We start from the raw sequence: 25,177 nt of genomic DNA on the forward strand, positions 1-25,177 counted from the left end.
ATCCTAAGCGAGCGGGCTTCTGTGACCTTTTCCTGATTACCTTCCCTCTCAACTAACCAGGTTTTCCAGGTAGAGGCATGAGGTAATGTCGATCATTCTCTTTGTGAGTTGCTTCAAAATTTTCCTCTCTTCAGGAACATCTCAAGAAAAGGAAGTAAGTAGAAGCATTTATAGCTCATTATATTAGCTGATATCATTAAAATCCCCCTGAGACATCAATAGGAAACTTTGAACTTAGAGTTAATAAAAATGCACTCTATACTTCAAAACACAAAGATATCTCACATGGATAATAGAATTTCCCAAGATAATCTGTTTAATTGATCCAATTGAAATCTTTTTTTATGACATAATATCTTTAGATTGTTACTCAAACATTACAAGCTCATTTAGAGGGGACTTTAAGGATAAAGAGATGTAGGCATAGAGCAGTGGTTCTCAAATTTGCCATGCAAAAAATATTTATGTCTTTAATCCATGCCCATTTCTTCAATAAATGGTGTTGGGAAATTGTGTAATCATATGCACAAAAAAAAAAAAAAAATGAAATGGATCCCTAACTTATACCATTTAGAAAAAATAGCTTGAAATGGATTAAAGACATAAAATGTAAGACTTGACACTATAAAACTTCTATGAGAAAACATAGGAAAAAGGCTCCTTGATATTGTTCTTGACAACAATATTTTTGGATATGACACTGAAAGCATAGGGGTGCCTGGGTGGCTTAGTCGGTTAAACATCTGCCTTCAGCTCAGGGCATGATTTCAGGGTCCTGGGATGGAGTACCGCATCAGGCTCCCTGCTCAGAGAGGAGTCTGCTTTTCCCTCTCCCTCTGCCCCTCCTCCCACTTGTGCTCTGTCTCTTTCTATCTCACAAAAAGTAAGTAAAATCTTAAAAGAAAGAAAGCATAAGTAACAGGCAAAATCAACAAGTCAGACTACATCAAACTAAAAAGCCTCTTCACAGCAAAAGAAACAAATGACAAAATGAAAAGGCAATCTACAGAATGGGAAAAAAAAATATTTGCAAACCATATATATGATAAGGTGTTAAAATCCAAAATATATAAGGAATTCATACAACTCAACAGCAAAAAAGACCCCTCAAAAACACTCCCCCCAAAAAAGCCAAAAACAAAAACAAAAAACAAAAAGCCAAATAACATGTTTAAAATATGCATAAAGCACCTGAACATTTTTCCAAAGAAGACATTCAAGACATAGCCATTAGAAAGAAGGAAATCCTGACAATGTGACAACATGGATGGACCTTGAGAACATGAAAAAATCAGGCAGAGAAAGACAAACAATGCATGATCTCACTTATATGTGGAATCTAAAAAGCAACAACAAAAAAGCCATACTTATAGAGGCATAGGAAGAGCAAAGGGCTGGGGGTGGGGTGGGGGAAAAGGATATTGGCCAAAGCATCCAAACTTTCAGTTAAAAGATGAATAAGTTCTGGAGACTCTAATATAGACCACAAAGACTATAGTAACAAAACTGTATTATACTTTAAAGATGCTAAGAGAGTAGAACTTAAATGTTCTTACCACACACATGCACAAAGTTAATTATATGGGATGATGGAGGGACTAGTCAACCCCATTGTGGTCATCATTTCACAACATATGTCAAATTATCATGATGTGCACCTTAAACTTACACAATGCTATATTTCAATTATATCTCAATAAACCTGGAAGACATGAAGACCCATGTAATAGAAAAAAAAAAATTGGAATTCTAACAAACTCCCAGGATGGCTGATGATGCTGATCCCAGGATTACACTTTGGGAATTGTTGACCTGGAGATATTAAGGGCTTGCCCATGTTTTGTGGCTTCCTACAAGGAAAGTCAGGGCCAACCGTAGGGGCCACCTATCAGTCAGCTCTCTGACTTTTTCTTTGTCTCATTATTTTTATTACTTTTCAAAGACCAGATAATTTTCTAAAATTCCTGTAAATTCTAAATATGTGTAGGATTGTGCTTTTAAGAATTTTACATTCTGTAATGGGAATGTTAAGTACTTAATTGCTGAGATCTCACATATATATCCAAACTAAAACAAACAGAAGCAATCACAAATACGTGTATCCGAAAACCAAGATGCAGACTTCAAAGGAATTAAGATTTATTAACAATTATAATATTATATCAAAATTATTGGTGCCCAAAGTTAAACTATGTTATGTGAATCTCAATCTATTTATAAGTAGGTACAAGGAACTAACATATGCCAAGAGTTGTGGATTCTTCTAGAGTGTTTGGGAGGTCTGCAGGGGGCAAGAAAAAGCAGCCTTGGCCCCTGGGAAGACATAGGCACAGTGACTGTGGACAGGACAGGATAGACATCATTGGGCCACTTGAACTGGACTGGACTGGCCAGACAACATGGATGGACCTTGAGAACATGAAATAAATCAGGCAGAGAAAGACAAACAATGCATGCCTCACAATATGGTGCCATGCACATAGAAGCTGTACTATACACTGGGTGTAGAAGAAGAAAAAGTGAATTTTCTCTCAGCATCCCAATATGACAATGACCAACCTGAGAGTTTCCTACGTTTTCTCTTGCTCCATTCTTTCCCATGTTGGAGGGTGCAGATTCAACTATTTGGGCTTGCTTGTCTCCCTACAATTTCATGATTTTACTTTTGTGAGTCCAGGACCAAATGAAGAAATTGATCTGCGTTTATTTTTACATGAAGCCCCCAAATCAATTCTCTCTTCATGAAAACCCAAGTCTCTTGATTGGGAGCTTTCCATGATGCCTCCCTGAGGCCTTTATACATGGGGGACTGGGCCAACCTCTGGATGAGAACACTAGTCCCTAATGTCCTAGCTCTGTAAACAAGCTGTTATCTGTCCCCAAGCCCCCAGACTATTCCAAATTCCCAAGGGGACAGGATATCACATTTGCCTTTTCATCCCCTTAGTATGCACCAATAAAGTGACATTTATGTAAATTCTTAAAGCTCTTAGAAATAATATGCTTCCCTTTCTCCCTGGGGGTCACCTGCCATCTCCTTAGCCCTAGGGTACCTGTATATATGTGTGTGACATAAAACATGCTGATTTGAAATGTGGCACTCTGCCACTCCCCCCCCGCCCCGCCCGCCGCCCTTAGCTGCAGAAGAGATGCCCCTTCAGGTTGCTCTGGAGAGCTTCAGCCCATAGTCAGCTATTCATCTATGCAGTGCTACTTAAAGATTCATTACCACTTCGATGGGGCAGACCTTATTTCTGTGCTCAATCCCTCATCAGAGTTTTTGTTGGAATTTCTTTTGGAAGACCCAGAAACTAAAAGGGAGCAGAATTAGTTGCCTTCTCCCCAAGAAAACTCCTGGCTGATCTCTGGAATTGAAGTAAGGAGAGCTGACAGAATCTGGGAAAAACAAGAGTGAGGTCATGGATAGGAGGTTTGTGGTAGCGATGAGTTTCAGTCCTGTATCTTCAGTCCTTTGTATGTGGATATATAATTGTCTTGTGTGCTAGTTCTATTGAGGTTTATATCTATTTGGGCACCTGAAGGAATTGAGGTTTCTCAATCCCACTTTGCACATTAACTCCAGTTTGGAACAGAGTTACTGCATCCAATTCAGAAATGATTGAATGCACCAAATTTGAACAAGTGGATCTATGACAAGTAGAAAAGGAGAGAGTACATTCTACTTGCTTCCCCATTCCTAGCTAGGCCAATCCAAAGCCATCCCCTGACCTTGATGCACACACATCAGATCATCTTTTCTGATTTCCCCAATGAACAGAACACCTCTGTGTCATTCTGTTTTGGCACAGTGACCAATCAAGCATTGCAAGGCTTCTCCAGCAATGCTGAGAATGATCACAGGCTTTTCTCCATAATGATGGATTTTTTGTTAGGCCTTTATTGTTAAGCCTATGTGCAGATTAGTGGAAGAAGCAGTAGGAAATGACCACCTTTAAACAAGTTTAAAATGATAAGAACAGGGGCGGGAGAAAGAGTGGGAACTTTGAGCTAACGGGCAGGACTGGCATTATGGGCCTCCCTAACACCGAGATCCTATGCCTGCCCACCTTGCAGGGCTGCTCTGACCATGGCTCGGAACTGTAGGTGGAGAAGCTCTGGGAAACATCTGATTTATTGTAAATGTGGAAAGAATGATGGCTTTTAGGATAGACAAAAAATAGCTCTACTGCTTTGTATGAAGTCCCACTCAGTGGGCACAGAATATCATTCAGCAGGTTCTCCTCAGAGTGCTGGTGCAGAGTTGGTCAGAGAATCAAGCCCAACGAATCAATCCAGCTTCATACCTTTAGGCCAAAGCTGTCAAAATTGGTGTAGACTTGTAACGTCATGTGTTCACAAAGTGACTACAGGTTTTGGAATAGCAGTATCCCTTTTAAGTTTCCATTTCCAGCAGCTCCATTTCATCGTTCAGACTAAGGGTATGAGCTAACGCATATGAAAAAAACAAGTACGGTAATTTATACTTGAAATACCTGTGGGGTGACACAGAGGACAGCCTCTGGATATTGGACATGAGAATGAGCATCAGGTCACCTTGCAATGAAGGAATAGCTTTGAGAAATGTCACCTAGAATAAACATACTATAAAGAGATAAATGTGATAACTTTGCAATTTTGCTGAGTCAGGCCCTCAGTGATGCATGTTGCTAAGCAATTTGTGTTGAGTTTGTCCTTGCCACTCATGGGACTCTCTTGAGCTTGGATGAAAGCCATGACAGGTCTGTGGATACAGACATGCAAGTGATTCTTCCCAGCCAACACCAGCAGAGTGTGTGTGGGAATGTCTCTCTGAGTACTCTGTTCACACAGGGAGGTCACGCAGTCTTTGGTTCTTGGCTGGCTGTTTCTCATCATTCTCAGCCCCCTTCTGTGTCTTCATGGAGCTTTACTGGGGGTCCTATGCCTGGAGCAGGGGACTTGAGGAATTCCTGCTTGCAAACCCAGCTGGGTAGAGTTCATAAATTCTTCACAGTCACGCTAGACAGGTGCTGAGAGCAGCCGCATAGAGACACACACTGCAGAATATTTCCGTACTCTTGTTCCCACAGCTTCCTCCTTGCACGTTGCGTGAAGCCATTTCTTAATGGCCATTGGCATTTTCCATCCCCACAGCTGATACGAGCCCGGTGGACTCTAGTGCTATAAGGCTGAGACCCAGCAAAGCGCTTGCCATGAGCTATGGGAAACGTGTAGAGCTGAGAATGTTCAGGGCCTGTGGTGATACCACCAGTCCTGTAGAGCCGTGAGGTCTGGGTGGGGTGTGACAGGACCTGGCCTACTTTCCAGCGTGCACCAGGAGAAGCCAAGGCATGGAGAGAGGACTGCGTATCAGGACACACATGTGTAGATGTGCCTTTACAGACACAGAGTACAGTCTATCATCTCAACTCTTTCTGATAGTGAGTGTCAAATGTTACTGCATTTAATCTCAGTAAAATTACCTGTTGTTAAGGAACTGTGTGACATGCATATTTGTGAGCTCCCTGAATGCCATCCATGAGTTTGGGTCTTTGTGTCTATGCAAGTACTACTTTCTCTTCTGGAAACATATTTTGCTCAATCTGCCACATGCAAAATTCTTACTTGTTATTTGGAAAACAACCAAAAAACCCCCAAAACAAAAAGACCCTCTCAGGTACAGCAGTGTCCCTGAACCTAAACTCTTCTACAGGGGCTTCTCTGATCAACTGGGAATAATTTGAAGCACATTCAGCTTTTTAACAAATCTTTTAGAGAACTTTTACTTCCTCCTTTCTTTCTTATTATTTACAATCTTTCACCAAGGAGGGTAACTTCTTGAGTTACCCTCCTCTTCCTTCCAGGAGAATCAGACACACTGCTTTGCATAATATAGGTATCAATATGTGTATGCTAGGAAAGTGTGGAAAAGCAGATGACTCTCCTAACTTCATAGACCCACACATGGAAATTGGAGAGTGCTGGGTAGCATCTTCATTTGCTGTCTTATCCAATACTTGCTTGTGTGTTTCCATGACAGCTGGTGAAGACTATGGGAAACGACAGTAACAGCTACCAACAAGCATTCATCTTGCTGGGCTTTTCTGATCACCCTCGACTGGAGATAATTCTCTTTGCTTTTGTCTTGGTCTTCTACATCTTGACCCTTGTGGGCAACACTGCCATCATCTTGTTGTCAATCATGGATGCCAGGCTCCATATGCCAATGTACTTCTTTCTTGGGAACCTTTCTTTCTTGGACCTCTGCTTTACAACCAGCATTGTCCCCCAGCTGCTGTGGAACCTTTGGGGTCCAGAGAAGATCATCTCCTACCATGGATGTGTGGCCCAGCTCTTTATCTACATGGTGTTGGGCTCAACTGAGTGTGTTCTCCTGGCTGTCATGTCCTATGATCGCTACGTGGCCGTCTGCCAGCCGCTGTACTACACTGTGGTCATGCACCCACGTCTCTGCCTGCAGCTGGTGACTGTGTCCTGGTTCTGTGGCTTTCTAAACTCATTTGTCATGTGTCCCCAGACAATGCAACTCTCCCGATGTGGGCGCAACACAGTGGACCACTTTCTGTGTGAGATGCCTGCTCTTATTGCCATGTCCTGTGAAGACACCATGTTTGTGGAAGCATTTGCCTTTGCCCTGGGTGTCGCCCTTCTCCTGGTGCCCCTCTCCCTGATCCTCATCTCCTATGGCATGATTGTTGCCACTTTGCTGAGGATCAAGTCAGCCACTGGGCGCAAGAAAGCATTCAACACCTGCTCTTCCCACCTAACCGTGGTGTCCCTTTTCTATGGGACCATCATCTACATGTACCTGCAGCCAGCCAATAGCTATTCCCAAGACCAAGGCAAGTTCCTTACCCTCTTCTACACCATCGTCAGTCCCAGTATCAACCCCTTGATCTACACTCTGAGGAACAAGGATGTAAAGGGGGTGATAAAGAGGCTCCTGAGGGGAGAGAAGGGGGCCTGGGAAGCCTGAGGGAGAAGAATGCTGGGGTAATGGATGATGTTCTGGGGTCTCTCTCTTAGATATATATGTGACGATGTGGAGAGCACACTTTCAGAGTAGAGGGAGCACAGCTGGGCATGATGATTTTGAGTGTGACCTCATCCCCAGCTCTCTGGATGTGAAGTAGTTTTCTTCAGTTTAAAGGCATCTATTTTAGGAAATCTCTCCTTTTTTCCATCTTTGGGCTTCATCCACAACTGCAGGGGATTGGGAACACTAATTCAAAGCACACAGTCTGCAGATTAAGTCATGAGATGTCAAATAATGAGAGAACACCAGCCTCCTCTTGAAGCTCCTTTATTTATGACTATGGTGGTTTTTCAGAGGTGGGCAAAACAACATCAGTCAAATTACAGGACTCTGCCTAGATGTAGGTTGTTTCTTCTTAAGTGAGGAGTTTCCTATTTTTGTTTTTTGTTATTTGGCTTTTTAAGTTTTTATTTTAGTTCCAGTTAGTTAACATACGGTGTAATATTAGTTTCATGTGTACAATATAGTGATTCAACAATTCCATACAACACCCAGTGCTCATCACAAGTGCATTCACCATCCCTTATTTAACTCATCCCCCCCCCCCCCCCCCCCCCCCGGCACCCCCCCGCGTGTTTTCTATATTCAAAAGCCTTTATTTGCCACCCCCTCTCTCTGTCCCTTTTTTTCTTTCTCTTTCTCCCTTTGCTCATTTGCTTTTTTTTTCTTTCTTTCTTTTCTTTCTTCTTTCTTTCTTTCTTTCTTTCTTTCTTTCTTTCTTTCTTTCTTCCCTTTCTTTCTTTCTTTCTTTCTTCTTTCTTTCTTTCCTTTCTTTCTTTCTTTCAAGGATTTTATTTATTTATTTATTTGAAGGAGAGAGACAGCATGAGAAGGAAGAGGGGTACAGGGAGAGGGAGAAGCAGACTCCCTGCTGAGTGGGGAGCCAGATACCTCTTGTGATTTTAGCTTCCATGCAGTTAAATTTTGAACTCTTTAGGAGCCATATGTGGCCTTTCTTTATGATTAAAAAAGAGCATTTAGGGGCCCTTGGGTGGCTCAGTCAGTTAAGCTTCTGACTCATGATTTTGGCTCAGGTCATGATGTCAGAGTTATTAGCCCTGCATTGGGCTCCACACTCAGTGGGGAATGTGTTTGAGATTCTCTCCCGCTGCCGCTATCTGCCCCTACCCCCACTCATGCTCACTCACTCTCTCTAAAGTAAATAAATAAATCTTAAAAAAAAAAAAAAGAACATTTAGGTTTCCATTTTAAGGTCAAGAAATCACCCAGGTAGCATCATCTTGGAAATAAAAGATGGAATAAATTTTGTCTATTTTTGTCTATTGCCTGTCTTTTTCTTTATCCTTATTCTCTTTGTTGAGACTCTGTGACATGAAAATCACCAGCAAAGCATCCACACACATGAAATGAGTTTATTTCCTATAGTACTTTTCATCCCCATGATTTATTTATTTTATGACTGGAGCTTTGTACCTCCTAATCTCCTTCACCTATTTCACCCATCCACCCACCAACCTCTTCTCTAGCAACCACCAGTTTGTTCTCTGTATTTATGAGTCTGTTTCTGTTTTGTTTGTTCATTTGTTTTGATTTTTAGGTTCCACTTACAAATGAAATCATATGATATTTGCCTTTCTCTGTCTGACCTGCTTTTAATAAAAACAAAAAATATTCAAACAACCTTCTCTACTTAGAGCTTGAATAGTAAGATCAAATCTTGCCACTGTAATTCTCCTTTATTCCTTTTGACACATTAATATTTTCTTTATATATTCAAATCCTATCAGTCAAGTTAAGAAAATATTCCTTTGGCAGTTGTCCTTCTATGATGATTTTTTAAAAATTTAATTTAATTTTATTATGTTATGTTAGTCACCATACATCATTAGTTTCTGATGTAGTTTTCTATGATTCATTGTTTTCATATAACCCCCAGTGCTCCATGCAATACATGCCCTCCTTAATACCCTCCACCAGGCTAACCCATCCCCTCACCCACCTCCCCTCTAAAACCCTCAGTTTGTTACTTGGAATCCATAGTCTTTCATGGTTCATCTCGCCCTCCGATTCCCCCTGCTCATTTTTCCCTTCCTTCTCCTAATGTCCTCCATGCTATTCCTTATGTTCCACAAATAAGTGAAACCATATGATAATTGACTTTCTCTGCTTGACTTATTTCACTTAGCATAATCTCCTCCAGTCCCATCCATGTTGGGTATTCATCCTTTGGGTCCAGTCCCATGTAAAAGTTGGGTATTCATCCTTTCTAATGGCTGAGTAATATGCCATTGTATATATGGACCACATCTTCTTTATCCATTCATCTGTTGAGGGCATCTGGGCTCTTTCCACAGTTTGGCTATTGTGGACATTGTTGCTATGAACATTGGGGTGCATATGGCTCTTCTTTTCACTACATCTGTGTCTTTGGGATAAATACCCAGGAGTGCAATTGCTGGGTCATAGGGTAGCTCTATTTTTAATTTTCTGAGACATCTCCATAGAGAGACTATGGACTCTGAGAAACAAACTGAGGGTTCTAGAGGGGAGGGGGATGGGGGGGATGGGTTAGCCTGGTGATGGGTATTAAAGAGGGCACATAGTGAATGGAGCACTGGGTGTTATGCACAAACAATGAATCATGGAACACTGCATCAAAAACTAATGATGTAATGTATGGTTTTAACATAACATAATAAAATAAAAAAAAGAAAAAATGGGCAGAAGACATGAACAGACACTTCTCAAAAGAAGACAAACAAATGGCTAACAAACACATGAAAAAATGTTCATCATCAGCCTCTATGATGATTTTTAATTCTTATTTATTTATTTTTGTTTATTGTTTATTTATTTTTGTGGGCGTGCCTGAGTGGGGGGCTTGGGGGAGGGGCAAAGGGAGAAGGAGAAAGAGAATTCCAAGCAGGCTCCATGTCCAGCATGGAACCCAACACTGAGATCATGACCTGAGCCAAAATCAAGGGTTGGACACTTAACTAACTGGGCCATCCAGGCACCCCACTCTATGATGATTATTTTTACCCTTCTCCTTACTTATTCTTTCATATTTTAATGTTTACAAGATAGTAACAAGTGGAATTTATTGAACATTGTCTATGGCACTATGCTAAGCCCTTTTCCTATTTTATCTGAGCTAATATTTATAATAACTCTGAGAAGTAAACACTATTAATATTCTCTAGATAAGAAATCTGAGTCTAAGAGGGTTTAGTATAAGAGGCTTGATTTGGGGTTGAATTCCTGTTTCCTGGATTGGCACTGACATTGTCAAATGATTCTGAGTCAGACCCCAGTGACTCAGACATGAGAAGGATAGAAGTAGGTTGGTGAGGGAAAACACTCCATTAATACAACCCTCCATGTCTTAACCTTTCAGACTGAAATAACCAGACAGCTTTATCTTATTTATCTCTTCTGAGGTCACTCCATTAAGGACACTTACCACCAACTCCTGTGCAGCAAAGCCAGGGGAAACTAGATGATGCCCCAATGATGGCCTGGAGGCTAAGACCCAGTTCTGCTGCTTGAGGCTGCACTGTGCTCTCCTGGGCATAAGGGCCTGGGCCAGGATGCCAGAGGAAAGGAGAGGGGGCTTGTGGAGTAGGGGAGTGGGCCAGTGTGCTGTCCTCACTCATCCTGCCTTTGCCCTCATCTTTGGCAATCTATTTTACCCAGCCTGACATAGGTTTGTTGCCTTCACAACTCTTTTCCAGATTATGCAAAACCCATATGAATCTTGTCCTGAAGACTTATCAATAAGAATCCCTGGAGATTTGTCTCTAACATTTAATTTTTTTTTAAGATTTATTTATTTATTTGAGAGAGAGAGAGAGAAACAGCATGAGAGGGAGGAGGGTCAGAGGGAGAAGCAGACTCCCTGCTGAGCAGGGAGCCTGATGCGGGACTCGATCCCGGGACTCCAGGATCATGACCTGAGCCGAAGGCAGTTGCTTAACCAACTCAGCCACTCAGGCGCCCTCTAACATTTAATTTTTAATAACAAAAGCTTTGTTGGTGTTTCTAATGTAGGTATTTAATCAAACTTGGGATTCCATTACCAATACTAAGCCATCACAACAGCTTATAACTTTGGCAAATTTGAAAATTCCTCAATAAGCTTTTCAGTGCTGACAACATCTGGGTCTTTCTTCTCAAATCAAAGACATTTAATCAATGCCTACTAGCTTGAACCATATTTTCATTGAAGCCGCTATTCTTCCTGCAATTGTGGGATCCTCTCACAAGAAAATATGAATCTTTTACATCTCTAAGTGTAACTCCCTGCCCTCTTGATGTGAATTTGCTTCAGGAGGGTGAAGAAAATAAATTCCAAATATACACTGCTATCACTGAGCACAGGGCTGATGGATTTGACATTCTGTCACCTTTAGAAGAAGAAAAACATCAGATTCCAGGAGGATTTGATAATGCAGATGTAGATCTGCAGAGATCAACTTGCATACTATTTAAAATACTTAGAAATTTAAATGAATTTTTAAAAGTATCTTTCTACTATTTCTCCCAAAAGCATGCTTGGCACAGTGATAAATACATAATAAATCCTTTGTAAAATATGTTGATTTATAACAAGAGTAAAGAATGGTATATAAAGCACAAACAAGCTTTATTAGAGCCTACCATTTTATAATTAGAAATTACTATTCACTGCAAATATTTGTGATACTATATCTGATACATCAAAACTCTGGTTTTGAGAAGATAAATGGGAGTATTAATAATGATTAATAATCATTTATTTAGTCGTTTGGTATTTTGTCCACCTTTTCTTATTTAGCTGATGCTGGGACCATGGAGCTACAAATATGAAACACAAAGTAAAGGACAGTGTAGTCTGACATTGATAATGTGCTATGGGATGAATTTGGGTGGGCACTTCACTTGATTGTTGAAGTTTGGTTTTCTGCAGAAGATGATGGCTGTTCAGTGTTTGAAAGATGAATAAATTAGAAAGTAAAAGAATGGAAAGAAGGTGCTGTAGTAAAGAACAAAAAGTATGTGCTAAAGCAAGGACAGGATGGAACCTGTCCTGAGCTCAGCAGTTTGAGGTATTTGGGTACAGGATCCCTAAGGGGAATGGTTGTGGGTAAATATGCAGGTGTGTACAAGAGCCAGGTCTTTAAACACTCTCAAGTAATACTCAGTTGGGGAACTAGGATTTTATTTTTCCTGCAATGGAAAGGAAATTAATGTACTTAGGAAAGAGAGTGACACCGATAGGGTACATTTTAGGTAGATCATTTGCTGCAATTTAAAGCATGACATAGAAAGTAAAAAGAGGAAAAGCATTTCAGTAATCCAAGTGAGAGTTTATAAGAGTTTGATGAAGGAAATGGGTGAAGATGAAGCAGAGAAATTGTATTTTAGAGATGTTAGGGGAATAGACTCAGGACTGGGGATCTGACTGGAAATGAGCAATGAGCAACTGAGAATACCCTAGACCCAATCCCTGGTGATAGCTTTGCTTTTCTGGATGTAGAAGGAACACAATGGAACTGGTGGTTGAAGAGCACAATTTCAGTCACAGCAACTGACAGCATAGTTTTCTCCCAAATCAGAAGGAAGGATCTCAGAAATTATTTTAAGACCAGGCAAAAAAAAAAATCCCATAAAAATAACCATGTCAGATTCATCCTGCCCTTTGAGGAAGGAACTCCTGGCCCAGAAGGTCTCACTCTTATCAAGCTTTTTCACAGACCCCCAGCTGTGGAAGTGAGTCATTAAGTTTGGTGTGATCACATGTGAGTCAGGCCCCTGAGCTGACAGTTGCTAGTGGGGTTTCCTTGTGGTCTCCATCAGAATGAGCCACAGGCCCAGGCAGAAGTGATGATAACCCACTGAGAGATCTGTGTCACAGTCAACCTGTTTGAAATCTTACTGCACTGGACAGAGTTGGAGACCATTTGATCCCTGGGGTCCTGCCTCATCTGTCTGACTTAATTCTGTCTGAGAGCAGGAAACTACCTGATGGGTCAGAGGGTCAACAGCTGGTGAATTAAGTCAGTAATCTGTCTGTTTAAACTTATTTAAATTACTCACATTGTTTGAATGAATCATTCCACTCCTCTACTTTGTCACTGGAGACATAACTACGCATAACAATCCAAGCACTGTTTTGCCAGTCCATTCAGGCAAAGGAAATAGGAGGGTTAAGATCATCTAGGTTAACAAATGTTTCTCTGAAATATGTTGTCTTCAATTTTCTAGGCCATTATTTCTGTTTTTCATATCCTAATGGCCTTGGAAATACTATATTCCAGACAGAAGAATGAATCTAAAATTTGATAATCATTTCTACTTGATAGCTGATGTGGGGAACAAAGGCAAAAGAAAAAAAATTAAATTTCCTTACTACTTAGAGCCATTGACAAGTCCTTGAGACAGTCAGAGTGACATTCCTCTGGGAACTCGGCTGCCTCGATGTTGATACTTTGCTAAGGGCAAAAAACAATCTGAGCTTAACATTTATCTGTCCTCTAGGATCCTGTGAGTCTGTAATGTATATGGACATTCCTTTGGAAACTTCCTTTATCTCTACTCCCAAGATACTTGTTGGCAATCATCCTCCAAACAAATGACGCACTGATATACAACTGAAGGGTCTCATGACTAAGGTTTTATTAGACGGTAATAAATGACCTTTTCCCAACAATAGCTAGCCCCCTCAAGGTCCTGGAAACTTTGCTTCTAAATTCCTTAGAGACTCACACTATCCCCAACCCCCTCCCAACTTGAAAGGATACAATGGGCTCTTTCTGCCCACAGATCCTGTCCCCATTCTTTAATAAAATCACTTTTTTTTCACCAAAAACAACTCAAGAATTCTTTCTTGACCATTTGCTCCAAACCCAACATTTCCACATCAATAGCTTTTCAAATAAGAGTAAAAGAATCCCTAAACCTCCCCCCAAAACAAAAACCCCCAAAAAACAAAAACCAAAAACCAAAAAAAAAAAAAAAAACCCTTATTTGGATTGTTTTAAATTTTATTTTTTAATTTGTCATAAAGTCAAACTGTAATTTTTGGCAAACAGTTCTATGAATTTTATACACATATATAGATATATGTAATTACCATCAAGATCAGAATTTAAAAGTTTTATCACCACCCAAAAACTTCCTTGTCTTATGCCTTGACTGTCTTCCCAAGCCTAAACTTTGCAATCACCATATTTTTGTCTTTTTGAGTTTTGAACAATCTACAAATAAAATAAGATACCTTGGTTGGTTTTAAAATTGGCTTCTTTATGGATAAAGAAGACGTCATATAATGGAATATTACTCAGCCATCAAAAAGAATGAAATCTTGCCATTTGCACTGACATGGATGGAACTGGAGGGTATTATGCTGAGCGAATAAGTCAATCAGTGAAAGACAATTATGTGATTTCACTCATATGTGGAATTTAAGAAACAAAACAAGCATGGGGGAAGGGAGGGAAAAATAAAATAAGATGAAAACAGAGAGGCAGACAAACCATGAGAAACTCTTAACTGTAGGGATCAAACTGGGGCTACTGGAGAGGAGGTGGGTGGGGGGATGGGGTAACTAGGTGATGGGCATTAAGGAGAGCACGTGATGTGATGAGCACTGGGTGTTGTATGCAACTGATGAATCACTGAATTCTACCTCTGAAACTAGTAATACACTCTATGTTAATTAATTGAATTTAAATACTTTTTAAAGAGATTTTATTTATTTATTTGAGAGAGAGAGTGAGAGAGAGAACATGAGTGGGGGGAGGGTCAGAGGGAGAAGCAGACTCCCCGCTGGGTAGGGATCCCGAAGTGGGACTTGATCCTGAGGCTCTGGGATCGTGACCTGAGACAAAGGCAGACACTCAACAGACTGAGCCACCCAGGTGCCCCTGAATTTAAATAAATTAAAAAAAGAAAAGAAAACAACAGAAAAAGGAAAAAAAAGAAGATCGACTTCTTTCAATGAGCAAAATGTCTTTGAGAATTATATAAATTGTTGTGTCAGTAGTACATCCTATGTTTTGCCGAGTAGAATTGCATTGGGGGAGTGACATCAGTTTGCTTATCCACTCACTGGCTGAAGCATATTTGGGATGTTTCTAGTGCTGGGTAATTATAAATGCTATGAACTTTCGACTACAGGTTTCCAAAGGAACATAATATTTCATTTCCCAGGGTTAAGTACTCAGAAGTGGGACTACAGGGTCCTAGGGTAAATATATATTTATTTTAAAAAGTGCAAAACCATTTTCCATAATGGTATACAATTTTGCATTTTTACAATCAGTGTATAAGAATTCCAGTTGCCAACTTCATCAGCACTTGGTAGTGTCAGTTTGAGTTAGATTAATAGGTGTGCAAGGACATTTCATCATGGCTTTAATTTTCCTAATGTCTACTGAGGTGGAACATCCTTTCATGTGCTTATTGGGTGCCTAAATGAGGCATCTCTCCATCACATAGGAGACCCCAAATGTGGGGTGATGATTGGGTGGAAACTGGTTCATGCAGTGAAAGAATTCACCTGAGGCAGAACAAAGGAGATAGAAGTTTACTGAATACAACGCAAGGGAGTGGTGGGTAAGACAGTGGAGGAGAGGTCTCCAGTGAGGCAGTGGTGGGGACTGTAGTTAAGGGGAAATGTAAGGAGGTATGGAATCTTCTTTTTCTTCTTTTTTTTTGGTACCTGTTCTGGGTTGTAAGTAGCCTGTTGGTCAGCTAGGATGTGTGGAGAGTCTGAGGTGGGTCACCTGATGGTCCCATCTGTATTCCATTGCTCAAGCCTATTTGCCTAAAAGTGGCCTCTATACTTATGTTCACCAATATATCCTTTTCATTAAATCAGTCTCTTGTTTTGCCCATTTTCAGAATTGGGTTAATCACTTTTTCTTTCTGAAGAGTTTTGAGTGTAGTTTTTAAAAATTTTTAAATGTATTTAAATTTATAATTTTTGAGAGAGAGTGTGTATGTGTATGCATGGGTGGGTGGGGAGGCGAGGAGCAGAGGGAGAGGGAGGGAAAGAGACTCCTAAGCAAGCTCCATGCTCAGTACAGAGCCTGATCTGGGGCTGTTCTCACAACCATGAGATCATGATCTGAGCTGACGTCAAGAGTCGGACTTAACCAACTGAGCCACCCAAGTGCCCCAATTTCTGAGTGTTCTTTAACAATTACGGAAGGAAGTCACTTGATGAATGTATAATTTGCAAATATTTGATCCCAGCCTCTAATTTGACCTTTTATTTTCTCAACAGTGTCTTTCTGAAAGCAAAAGTTTTCATTTGGATTGAATCCAATGTATCATTTTTTCTAATATATTTGATTTTCTGGTGTCACGTCTAAGAGTTTTTTGTCTAACTCCAGGCCAAAAAGATTTTTCTCTATTGTTTTCTGCTAAAAGTTTTATGATCTTGCATTTTACATTTGTATCTCTAATCCATCTGAGTTATTTTTATGGAAGGTGTGGAGTTTAGTTGGATGACCATAATTTTTTGTGTTTGGATGTCCAGTTCCAACAATTTGTTGAAAATGCTTGATGAATTGCTTCTGTGTACTTGTCAAAAATCGGTTGGCTACATTTCTGTGGGTCCATTTTTGGGCTCCTGTTCTCTTCTGTTGACCTATGTGTTTATCCCTTAACTAATGCCATATTGTCTTGATCATTTCAGCTTGACAATAAACTTTAAGAACAGGCACTGTGATTTCTTCAACTTTAACTTACTTTTAAAATTTGATCTAAATTTTCCTTTTCCTTTCCATATAAAAACAGAATTAACTTGCCTGTATCACCAAAAATGTCGCTGAAATTTTTATTGGAATTGCACTAAATCAATGGATCAAATAGAAGTGAATTGGCATCTCTACCATGTTGAGTCTTCTTATCCATGAACATGGCAATGTCTCCATGTAAAGTTGTCTTTTTTTATTGTTTCAGCAACTTTTTCAGTTTTTAGCATACAGATCCTTTTTACCATATTCTAGATTCTGTGACAGAAATATTTCACATCAATCAGAGAAAGATAATTATATGATTTCACTCATATGTGGAATTTAAGAAACAAAACAGAGGGACATAGGGGAAGGGAAGGAAAAATAAAATAAATTGAAATCAGAGAAGGAGACAAACCATGAGAAACTCTTAACTGTAGGGACTAAACTGAGGGTTCCTGGAGGGGGGGATGAGTGGGGGGATGAGGTAACTGGGTGATGAGCATTAAGGAGAGCACATGATGTAATGAGTACTGGGTGTTATATGCAACTGATGAATCACTAAATTCTACCTCTCAAACTAATAATACACTATATATCAATTAATTGAATTAAAATAAAATAAAAATAAAAATTCCAAACAAGAAATGAACAAAAAAAGAAATATTTATTTTGAGTGTTTTGGACATTTTTCCTTACTTGATAACAAAAACTTTATGAATTCATTGTCATTAAGCAAGAACAAAATAAGAGCTTTGATCTAAGTAAATGATTTTACCCGTCTGCAAAAGAACTTGTGAATGAGGAGAGCTGGCAAGAGAGGCCCGATTCTGAGATATGGTGAGATTGTGAATCCTGAAAGAAGGTGGGAGCAGAGATTGAAGGATGGGAGGAAACCTAGTTTGTCCATAGTCACACAGCCTGTGGGTGGTAGAGTCCGGAAATGAATCGAAACCTATAGGAATCTTGCCTGGCTTTTCCCTGTTCTACCATTGGATGAGGCTATAGTGAGCTCAGTTGAGTAAACAATCCTTAAATTGCTTAGAATAGTGCCCAGCACATAAAACAGAAACAAAAACACCTACTACATAGTTTTCTCACTAAAGGCAGAAAGTTGAGTTTGTTTACATTGCTTGCTAATTAGTACTTTTTTTTAAAAGGCACAACCCTGTCTCTCCTATTTAATGACACCCTGTTCAATGTCAATAACCTTTTTCAAGATCCAACTAAAAAATTATCTCCTCTTGCTATTTTTCTATTAAGATAACGATTACATTCTCTTTATTTTTTCAGCAGTATGGACCAAGTTTGTAAAACCTAACTTGCTAATTATGGTAATCTTCTTTGTAATTTATGCTAATGATCAGTAATTATGTGTGTGAATATACAGGACAGCAACTCTGTCTCATGAATTTTTACATCTCAAGCATCAAGCAAGGTCAGAATTACAGCTTGTTCCTATAAATGCTTGTGCTTTTGGTATGTCCCCCTTAAAGGCAATGCAACATTTTCAAATATAGTACACAATGAATCATGGAACACTACATCAAAAACTAATGATGTAATATATGGTGATTAACATAACATAATAAAATAAAAAATATATAGTAGAAATGTTAGTCAAATTATTTTGTGACTCCAGGTACACAAGTGATCTGTCTTTTGCAATTTACCAATTAATATTTAGGAGGACTATTTCTCTCCTCTCTCCTCTCTAAATTTGAGTCATCTTAGTGATTGCTCTGATGTAAAATTATTATTTATATGACTTGCTTTCCTCTACATCCTCCTCAGAAGTCTCTTGAGAATTGTTTTCCTTTAGGATCTTACATCTCTAGAGGCTGGAAGAAGACCTAAGAACTCAGGCAACCTAATAGCATAAACAACTTAAGCTCATTCTAAGAAACCTACGGCGGCTTAATGCTAATTTTCTAACCACTTGAAAAGCTTTAAAACTCCCTGCAGTTTAGCGTGTGAGAGGAACGCTGTGATAGCGGTGGGGGGTTAGCGTTGTCTCCTCTCCCTGGGCAGGAAGGGGAGGGATGTGTTTTCTGGGGTGGCAGATTCATCACCCCCTCTCAGTGACTGCAGAGTGCTCATCCCCCCTTGTAACTGAGCCTGTTGTTAAGCTGAATCCTCACTTCCTCCCCTCGGTCAGGATTTCAGAGATTACGTTCCTTTCTCTCTTCATTTCCAAGTTGTATGTTAAAAGTTACATTAAATCCAATGCCAATATTGATTTGGTTAAATAATGCAGTCGTGCAACCAGTTTGACCACGTTCCTCTTTGTTCCTGAGAGATTTGCTATTTTAACTAAACAGGGGTTTCCCAATTCACATTTTTTTTCAGAAAACCTTCTTACCTTTTCTGCTCCCCAAATTACCCACCCATGCTTTCCCAAACCCTCTTATTAACTTAGGGAAGAGTTAATGGGTACATCCTCTCAGGTTTCACCAGATGGTGCTAAAAATAATTGGATCTGTGCTTATTAAGCTACTAGCAATAAGTGGAATCCATTAATTTTATTGATACAATATTCAAAGAACTGTGCTTTGTATACAGTACAAAGTGTTCTAAAATCCTGTCTTCAGTGGTTTTGCAGTTAGTTTTTCCTACGAGAACTTTGGATCCTTGATCAGGGCAATGACTTCTACTCCTGTTGGCCATCTCCGGCTAGAGAACGACTTAATGTACAGGGTTAGGTGTTTCTGTTTGCCTTGTTTCATTTCTATCTGTGGACCAGCATCTTCTGGTCCTGACGATTTGTTATACCTCCAGATTTCCACTTCCAAAACTGGAACACAGGCATTGTTCAAATGTAGACAACCGAGCGAGGCCAGAGCAGGATGCTGTTGATTTGCCACAGTAGCAGGATGAGTGAGAGATCCACCACTGGCTCTTTGTAGCCTGTGAACTCAGCTGACCCTCCTCGTCAGACTCTGGGTGAGGACAGGGGCAAGTGCCATCCTTGATCACTGCTTTCCTTCTTGGAGGAATGCCCTGGCTCCCCTCTTTTACCACCTGCCCCGTTGACACAAGGGGGGGACTCTGGGAAGCGGCTTCTTCAATCCAGGGACAATCTCGCATCCCAGACCCACTCATTGTTTCTTCTGAGAACTTGGTACAGGTCAGTATAAACAATGATGGTGTTGCAGTGAGGGGAAAACTTACCCAAAAAAGACCTGCTGGCAAGTGTATTTCATTTGAGATCATGGGCTCCCAGAGCACTGTCCTAGAATACTGATGCTTTTGTAAGTTTAAGCATACGAGTCTTATATTTTTGGAATTATTTTGTTGTTTTTCCCTAACAAATATTTCTGATTTTCATTTTAAAAAAGAAGCATTTGAGTGCCTTTAAATACAAGTATTTTAAGGAATGCTCTGAGAAACCCCGTGATGTAGTCATTAATATTTCCTCGTAAGAGGAAACCAGTTCTTGTGGTTATACTGGGATCCAGGGGGGTGTGGATCTACATCTCAGATCCCAGGACAAAGGGCTTTAAACCCAGCTGCAGTCCCACAGACCTAACAGGCCATTGCTATAACAGGTAATCAGGGAGGTGGATGGTTAGGCAAAATTGCTTTTCAGATGTGTGATAAGCTTTCTACATTTCTATGCACTCTTCTCAATATTTAGTAGTCTCTGTTTGAACACAAATTTCAGGAAGTTCGAGAGTGTTCAGAGCAACTCATGCAAACTAATACAGTATTCAGAAAGTCCTAACAAAGAGCAAATGTGGCATTATTAACTGTGTTCTGCGGTAGAGGACGTGGACACAGAGAGCTGGAATTCACTCAAGGAACCTTCCTTAAACATGTAACCTCTAACCTACATCCCAGTGTAGTGACTGGGCTCAGGTCACGTGGACTTTTCAGCCCCGTTTCCAATGGCCAGTCCATCAGAACATGTGTCTGACAATTCTGGGGCTCCTCGGAAGCATGCTGCAATCAGGAAATGGGCATCTTACCTCCCTTCCAGACAACTGACTTCTCCTGAGGTCACAAAGGTCTCCCCTTCCCGTGTAATTGTCCCACCCCATCTGCAACACCACCACCCCCAGATGGGAAGAGCTAATAATGAGGGCATGTGAAGTGGGCAAAACCTCTCTAGACCTTTGCCAGAGTAATTACACAGATGGAAACGTTCCCCTATGTGAAGCTCATGGCAGAGGCCCTCTTGCTCTGTGGTTAAAATATTGATTGGTGGGGCACCTGGGTGGCTCAGTCAGTTAAGTGTCTGCCTTTGGCTCAGGTCATGATCTTAGGGTCCTGGGATTGAGCCCCATGGTGTGAACCTTGCTCACGGGAAGCCTGCTTCTCTCTCTGCCCCTCCGCCTGCTCATGCTCTCTCTCTCTCTCTCTCTCTCAAATAAATCAATAAAATCCTTACAAAAATAAAACATTGATTGCTTAATGAAAAAGAATGGTAACATTATAAGGACATTTGTACCTTGATGAGATCAGCATAGATCCAACAAATTTTTGTGTTCATGGACCTAATGTTCAGGTGACCCAATGGCGATTGGGCCCAGGAAGCTTACTGTTCCTAACCAAACCCACAAGTATTTGGTTGACAAGACTGACTGCTGTTTACCAGTAGAGGGAGCAATGGGACCCCAGGAGGGCTGGACTACTGTCTTTGAAGGTACGGCATTCCGACCAGCAGGTGGGAAGCAAGTTGACAGAAGAGGGTAGACTGTGCGAGGACTGTTAGCTGGTCCAGGGAGTATGGGAGGCCCACAGCCTCCATGACAGGAGTGCCTGCCACCTATGGGGAGATCTCCCATGCCAGCAAGGTGGGACTACTACTTTCTTGTATGTTTCTGAAAATGCACAAGGGGATAATTACACCTCCACTTTCTCTTTCCTAAATTCCATTCAGATAATTCGTGTGACCCTGCTGAGATCATGGATTTTGGTTTAGTATCGTTAAGATATCAGACTTCAGACCTGGAGCAAAGCAGTGAGTGAACACATGGGGCAAGTATTGAGTGGTTCCTCATGCTAAGAGAGTGGAGTGCTCTTGCACACATGCACACACACACAGACACGCACACACACGATGAACACGGGAGGTTAAGACACGCAATACACGAACATGCAAGGGGAAGACATGTACACACATGATGAACATGCGAGGTGAAGAGACGCACACACACGATGAACATACGAGGTGAAGACACGCACATACACGAACGTGCAGGGTGAAGACACGCACACACATGATGAACATGCGAGGTGAAGAGACGCGCACACACACACGATGAACATGCAAGGTGAAGAGACGCACACACACACACACGATGAACATGCGAGGTGAAGACATGCACACACATGAACATGCGAGGTGAAGAGACACACACGATGAACATGCGAGGTGAAGAGATGCACACACATGATGAACATGCGAGGTGAAGACATGCACACACACATGATGAACATGCAAGGTGAAGACATGCACACACACGATGAACATGCGAGGTGAAGAGACACACACACAAACATGCGAGGTGAAGAGACGCACACACAATGAACATGCGAGGTGAAGACATGCACACACACATGATGAACATGCGAGGTGAAGAGACGCACACACACGATGAACATGCGAGGTGAAGACACGCACACACACGATGAACATGCGAGATGAAGACACGCACACACACACGATGAACATGCAAGGTGAAGACATGCACACACACGATGAACATGCGAGGTGAAGAGACGCACACACACGATGAACATGCGAGGTGAAGACATGCGCACACATGATGAATATGCGAGGTGAAGACACGCACACACATGATGAACATGTGAGGTGATGGGTGTAGGGATGACTTAGATGGAGAGTCCCTTTAACAGAGTGAAATGTATCACATTATCACGGTGTACACCTTAAATATCTTACAATTTTATATGCAAACTGTACCTCAATAAAGCTGACATATATATGTGTATATGATTCATATACATATAAGTTCTAAAAATCTGGAAGAAGAAAGTAGAGAAAACAAGTATATACATAAATTTATCAATAACTATTGTCTATGAGTAGATGGGATTAGGCATTTTTTTTAATAGCCTTTTTTTTCTGTAACAAACATGAATTGCTCTTATAATGAGTTGTTTTAAAGTAGCTAAATAGGATAGAGGGTACATACCTCAATATCATAAAAGCCATCTATGAAAAACCCACAGCGAATATCATTCTCAATGGGGAAAAACTGAGAGCTTTCCCCCTAAGGTCAGGAACGTGGCAGGGATGTCCACTATCACCACTGCTATTCAACATAGTATTAGAAGTCCTAGCCACAGCAATCAGACAACAGCAAAGAAGAAGTTAAACTCTCACTGTTTGCAGCTGATATGATACTTGATGTGGAAAACCCAAAAGACTCCACCCCAAAGCTGCTAGAACTCATACAGGAATTCAGTCAAGTGGCAGGATATAAAATCAATGCACAGAAATCAGTGGCATTCCTATACACCAACAACAAGACAGAAGAAAGAAAAATGAAGGAGTCGATCCCACTTACAATTGCACCCAAAACCATAAGATACCTAGGAATAAATCTAACCAAAGAGACAAAGGATCTGTACTCAGACTATAAAATACTCATGAAAGAAATTGAGGAAGACCAAAGAAATGGAAAAACATTCCATGCTCATGGATTGGAAGAACAAATATTGTGGAGATGTCAATGCTACCTAGAGCAATCTACACATTCAATGCAATCCCCATCAAAATACCATCCACTTTTTTCAAAGAAATGGAACAAATAATCCTAAAATTTGTATGGAACCAAAAATGACCCCGCATAGCCAGAGGAATGTTGAAAAAGAAAAGCAAAGCTGGTGGCATCACAATTCCAGACTTCCAGCTCTATTACAAAGCTGTCATCATCAAGACAGTATGGTACTGGCATAAAAACAGACACATAGGTCAATGGAACAGAATAGAGAGCCTGGAAATGGAGCCTCAACTCTATGGTCAACTCATCTTCGACAAAGCAGGAAAGAATGTCCAATGGAAAAAAGACAGTCTCCTCAACAAATGGTGTTGGGAAAATTGGACAGCCACATGCAGAAGAATGAAATTGGACCATTTCCTTATACCACACCCAAAAATAGACTCAAAATGGTTGAAAGACCTCAGTGTGAGACAGGAGTCCATCAAAATCCTAAAGGAGAACACTCTTCGACCTCAGCCGAAGCAACTTCTTCCTAGAAACATCGCCAAAGGCAAGGTAAGCAAGGGCAAAAATGAACTATTGGGACTTCTTCAAGATAAAAAGCTTTTGCACAGTAAAAGAAACAGTCCACAAAATCAAAAGACAACCGACAGAATGGGAGAAGATATTTGCAAATGACATATCAGATAAAGGGCTAGTATCCAAAATCTATAAAGGACTTTTTAATCTCAACACCCAAAGAACAAATGATCCAGTCAAGAAATGGGCAGAAGACATGAACAGACACTTTTCCAAAGAAGACATCCAAATGGCCAACAGACACATGAAAAAGTGCTTAACATCACTCGGCATCAGGGAAATCCAAATCAAAACCTCAATGAGATACCACCTCACATCAGTCAGAATGGCTAAAATTAACAAGTCAGGAAATGACAGATGTTGGCAGGGATGCGGAGAAAGGGGAACCCTCCTACACTGTTGGTGGGAATGCAAGCTGGTGCAGCCACTCTGGAAAAGAGTATGGAGGTTCCTCAAAAAGTTGAAAATAGAGCTACCATACAATCCAGCAATTGCACTACTGGGTATTTACCCCAAAGATACAAAGGTAGGGATCCGAAGGGGTACATGCACCCTGATGTTTATAGCAGCAATGTCCACAATAGCCAAACTGTGGAAAGAGCCAAGATGTCCATCGACAGATGAATGGATAAAGAAGAGGTGGTATATATATACAATGGAATATTATGCAGCCATCAAAAGGAATGACATCTTGCCACTTACAACAATGTGGATGGAACTAGAGGGTATTATGTGAGGGAAATAAGTCAATCAGAGAAAGGCATGTATCATATGACCTGACTGATATGAGGAATTCTTAATCTCAGGAAACAAACTGAGGGTTGCTGGAGTGGTGGGGAGTGGGAGGGATGGGGTGGCTGGGTGATAGACATTGGGGAGGGTATGTGCTATGGTGAGCACTGTGAATTGTTTAAGACTGTGTCAAAAAAAAAAAAAGAAGAATATAGCAGGAGGGGAAGAATGAAGGGGGAGGAATCGGACGGGGAGACGAACCATGAGAGACGATGGACTCTGAGAAAGAAACTGACGTTTCTTGAGGGGAGGGGGGTGGGAGGATGGGTTAGCCTGGTGATGGGTATTAAAGCGGGCACGTTCTGCATGGAGCACTGGGTGTTATACACAAACAATGAATCATGGATCACTACATCAAAAACTAATGATGTAATGTATGGTGACTAACATAA

General features: G+C 40.7%; 1 protein-coding gene across 1 annotated transcript; it reads left to right on the forward strand.

Annotated features, from left to right (window-relative positions):
- The first annotated feature begins 6,031 nt into the window (after positions 1-6,031).
- LOC110580250 (putative olfactory receptor 2W6) lies at positions 6,032-6,976 on the forward strand. Its single transcript, XM_021689905.1, has one exon. It carries the CDS (start codon positions 6,032-6,034, stop codon positions 6,974-6,976), a length of 945 nt encoding a protein of 314 aa, XP_021545580.1.
- Positions 6,977-25,177: the final 18,201 nt, after the last annotated feature.

This window comes from Neomonachus schauinslandi, chromosome 7 (assembly GCF_002201575.2).
Source record: "Neomonachus schauinslandi chromosome 7, ASM220157v2, whole genome shotgun sequence".
NCBI classification, from domain to species: Eukaryota; Metazoa; Chordata; class Mammalia; order Carnivora; family Phocidae; genus Neomonachus; species Neomonachus schauinslandi.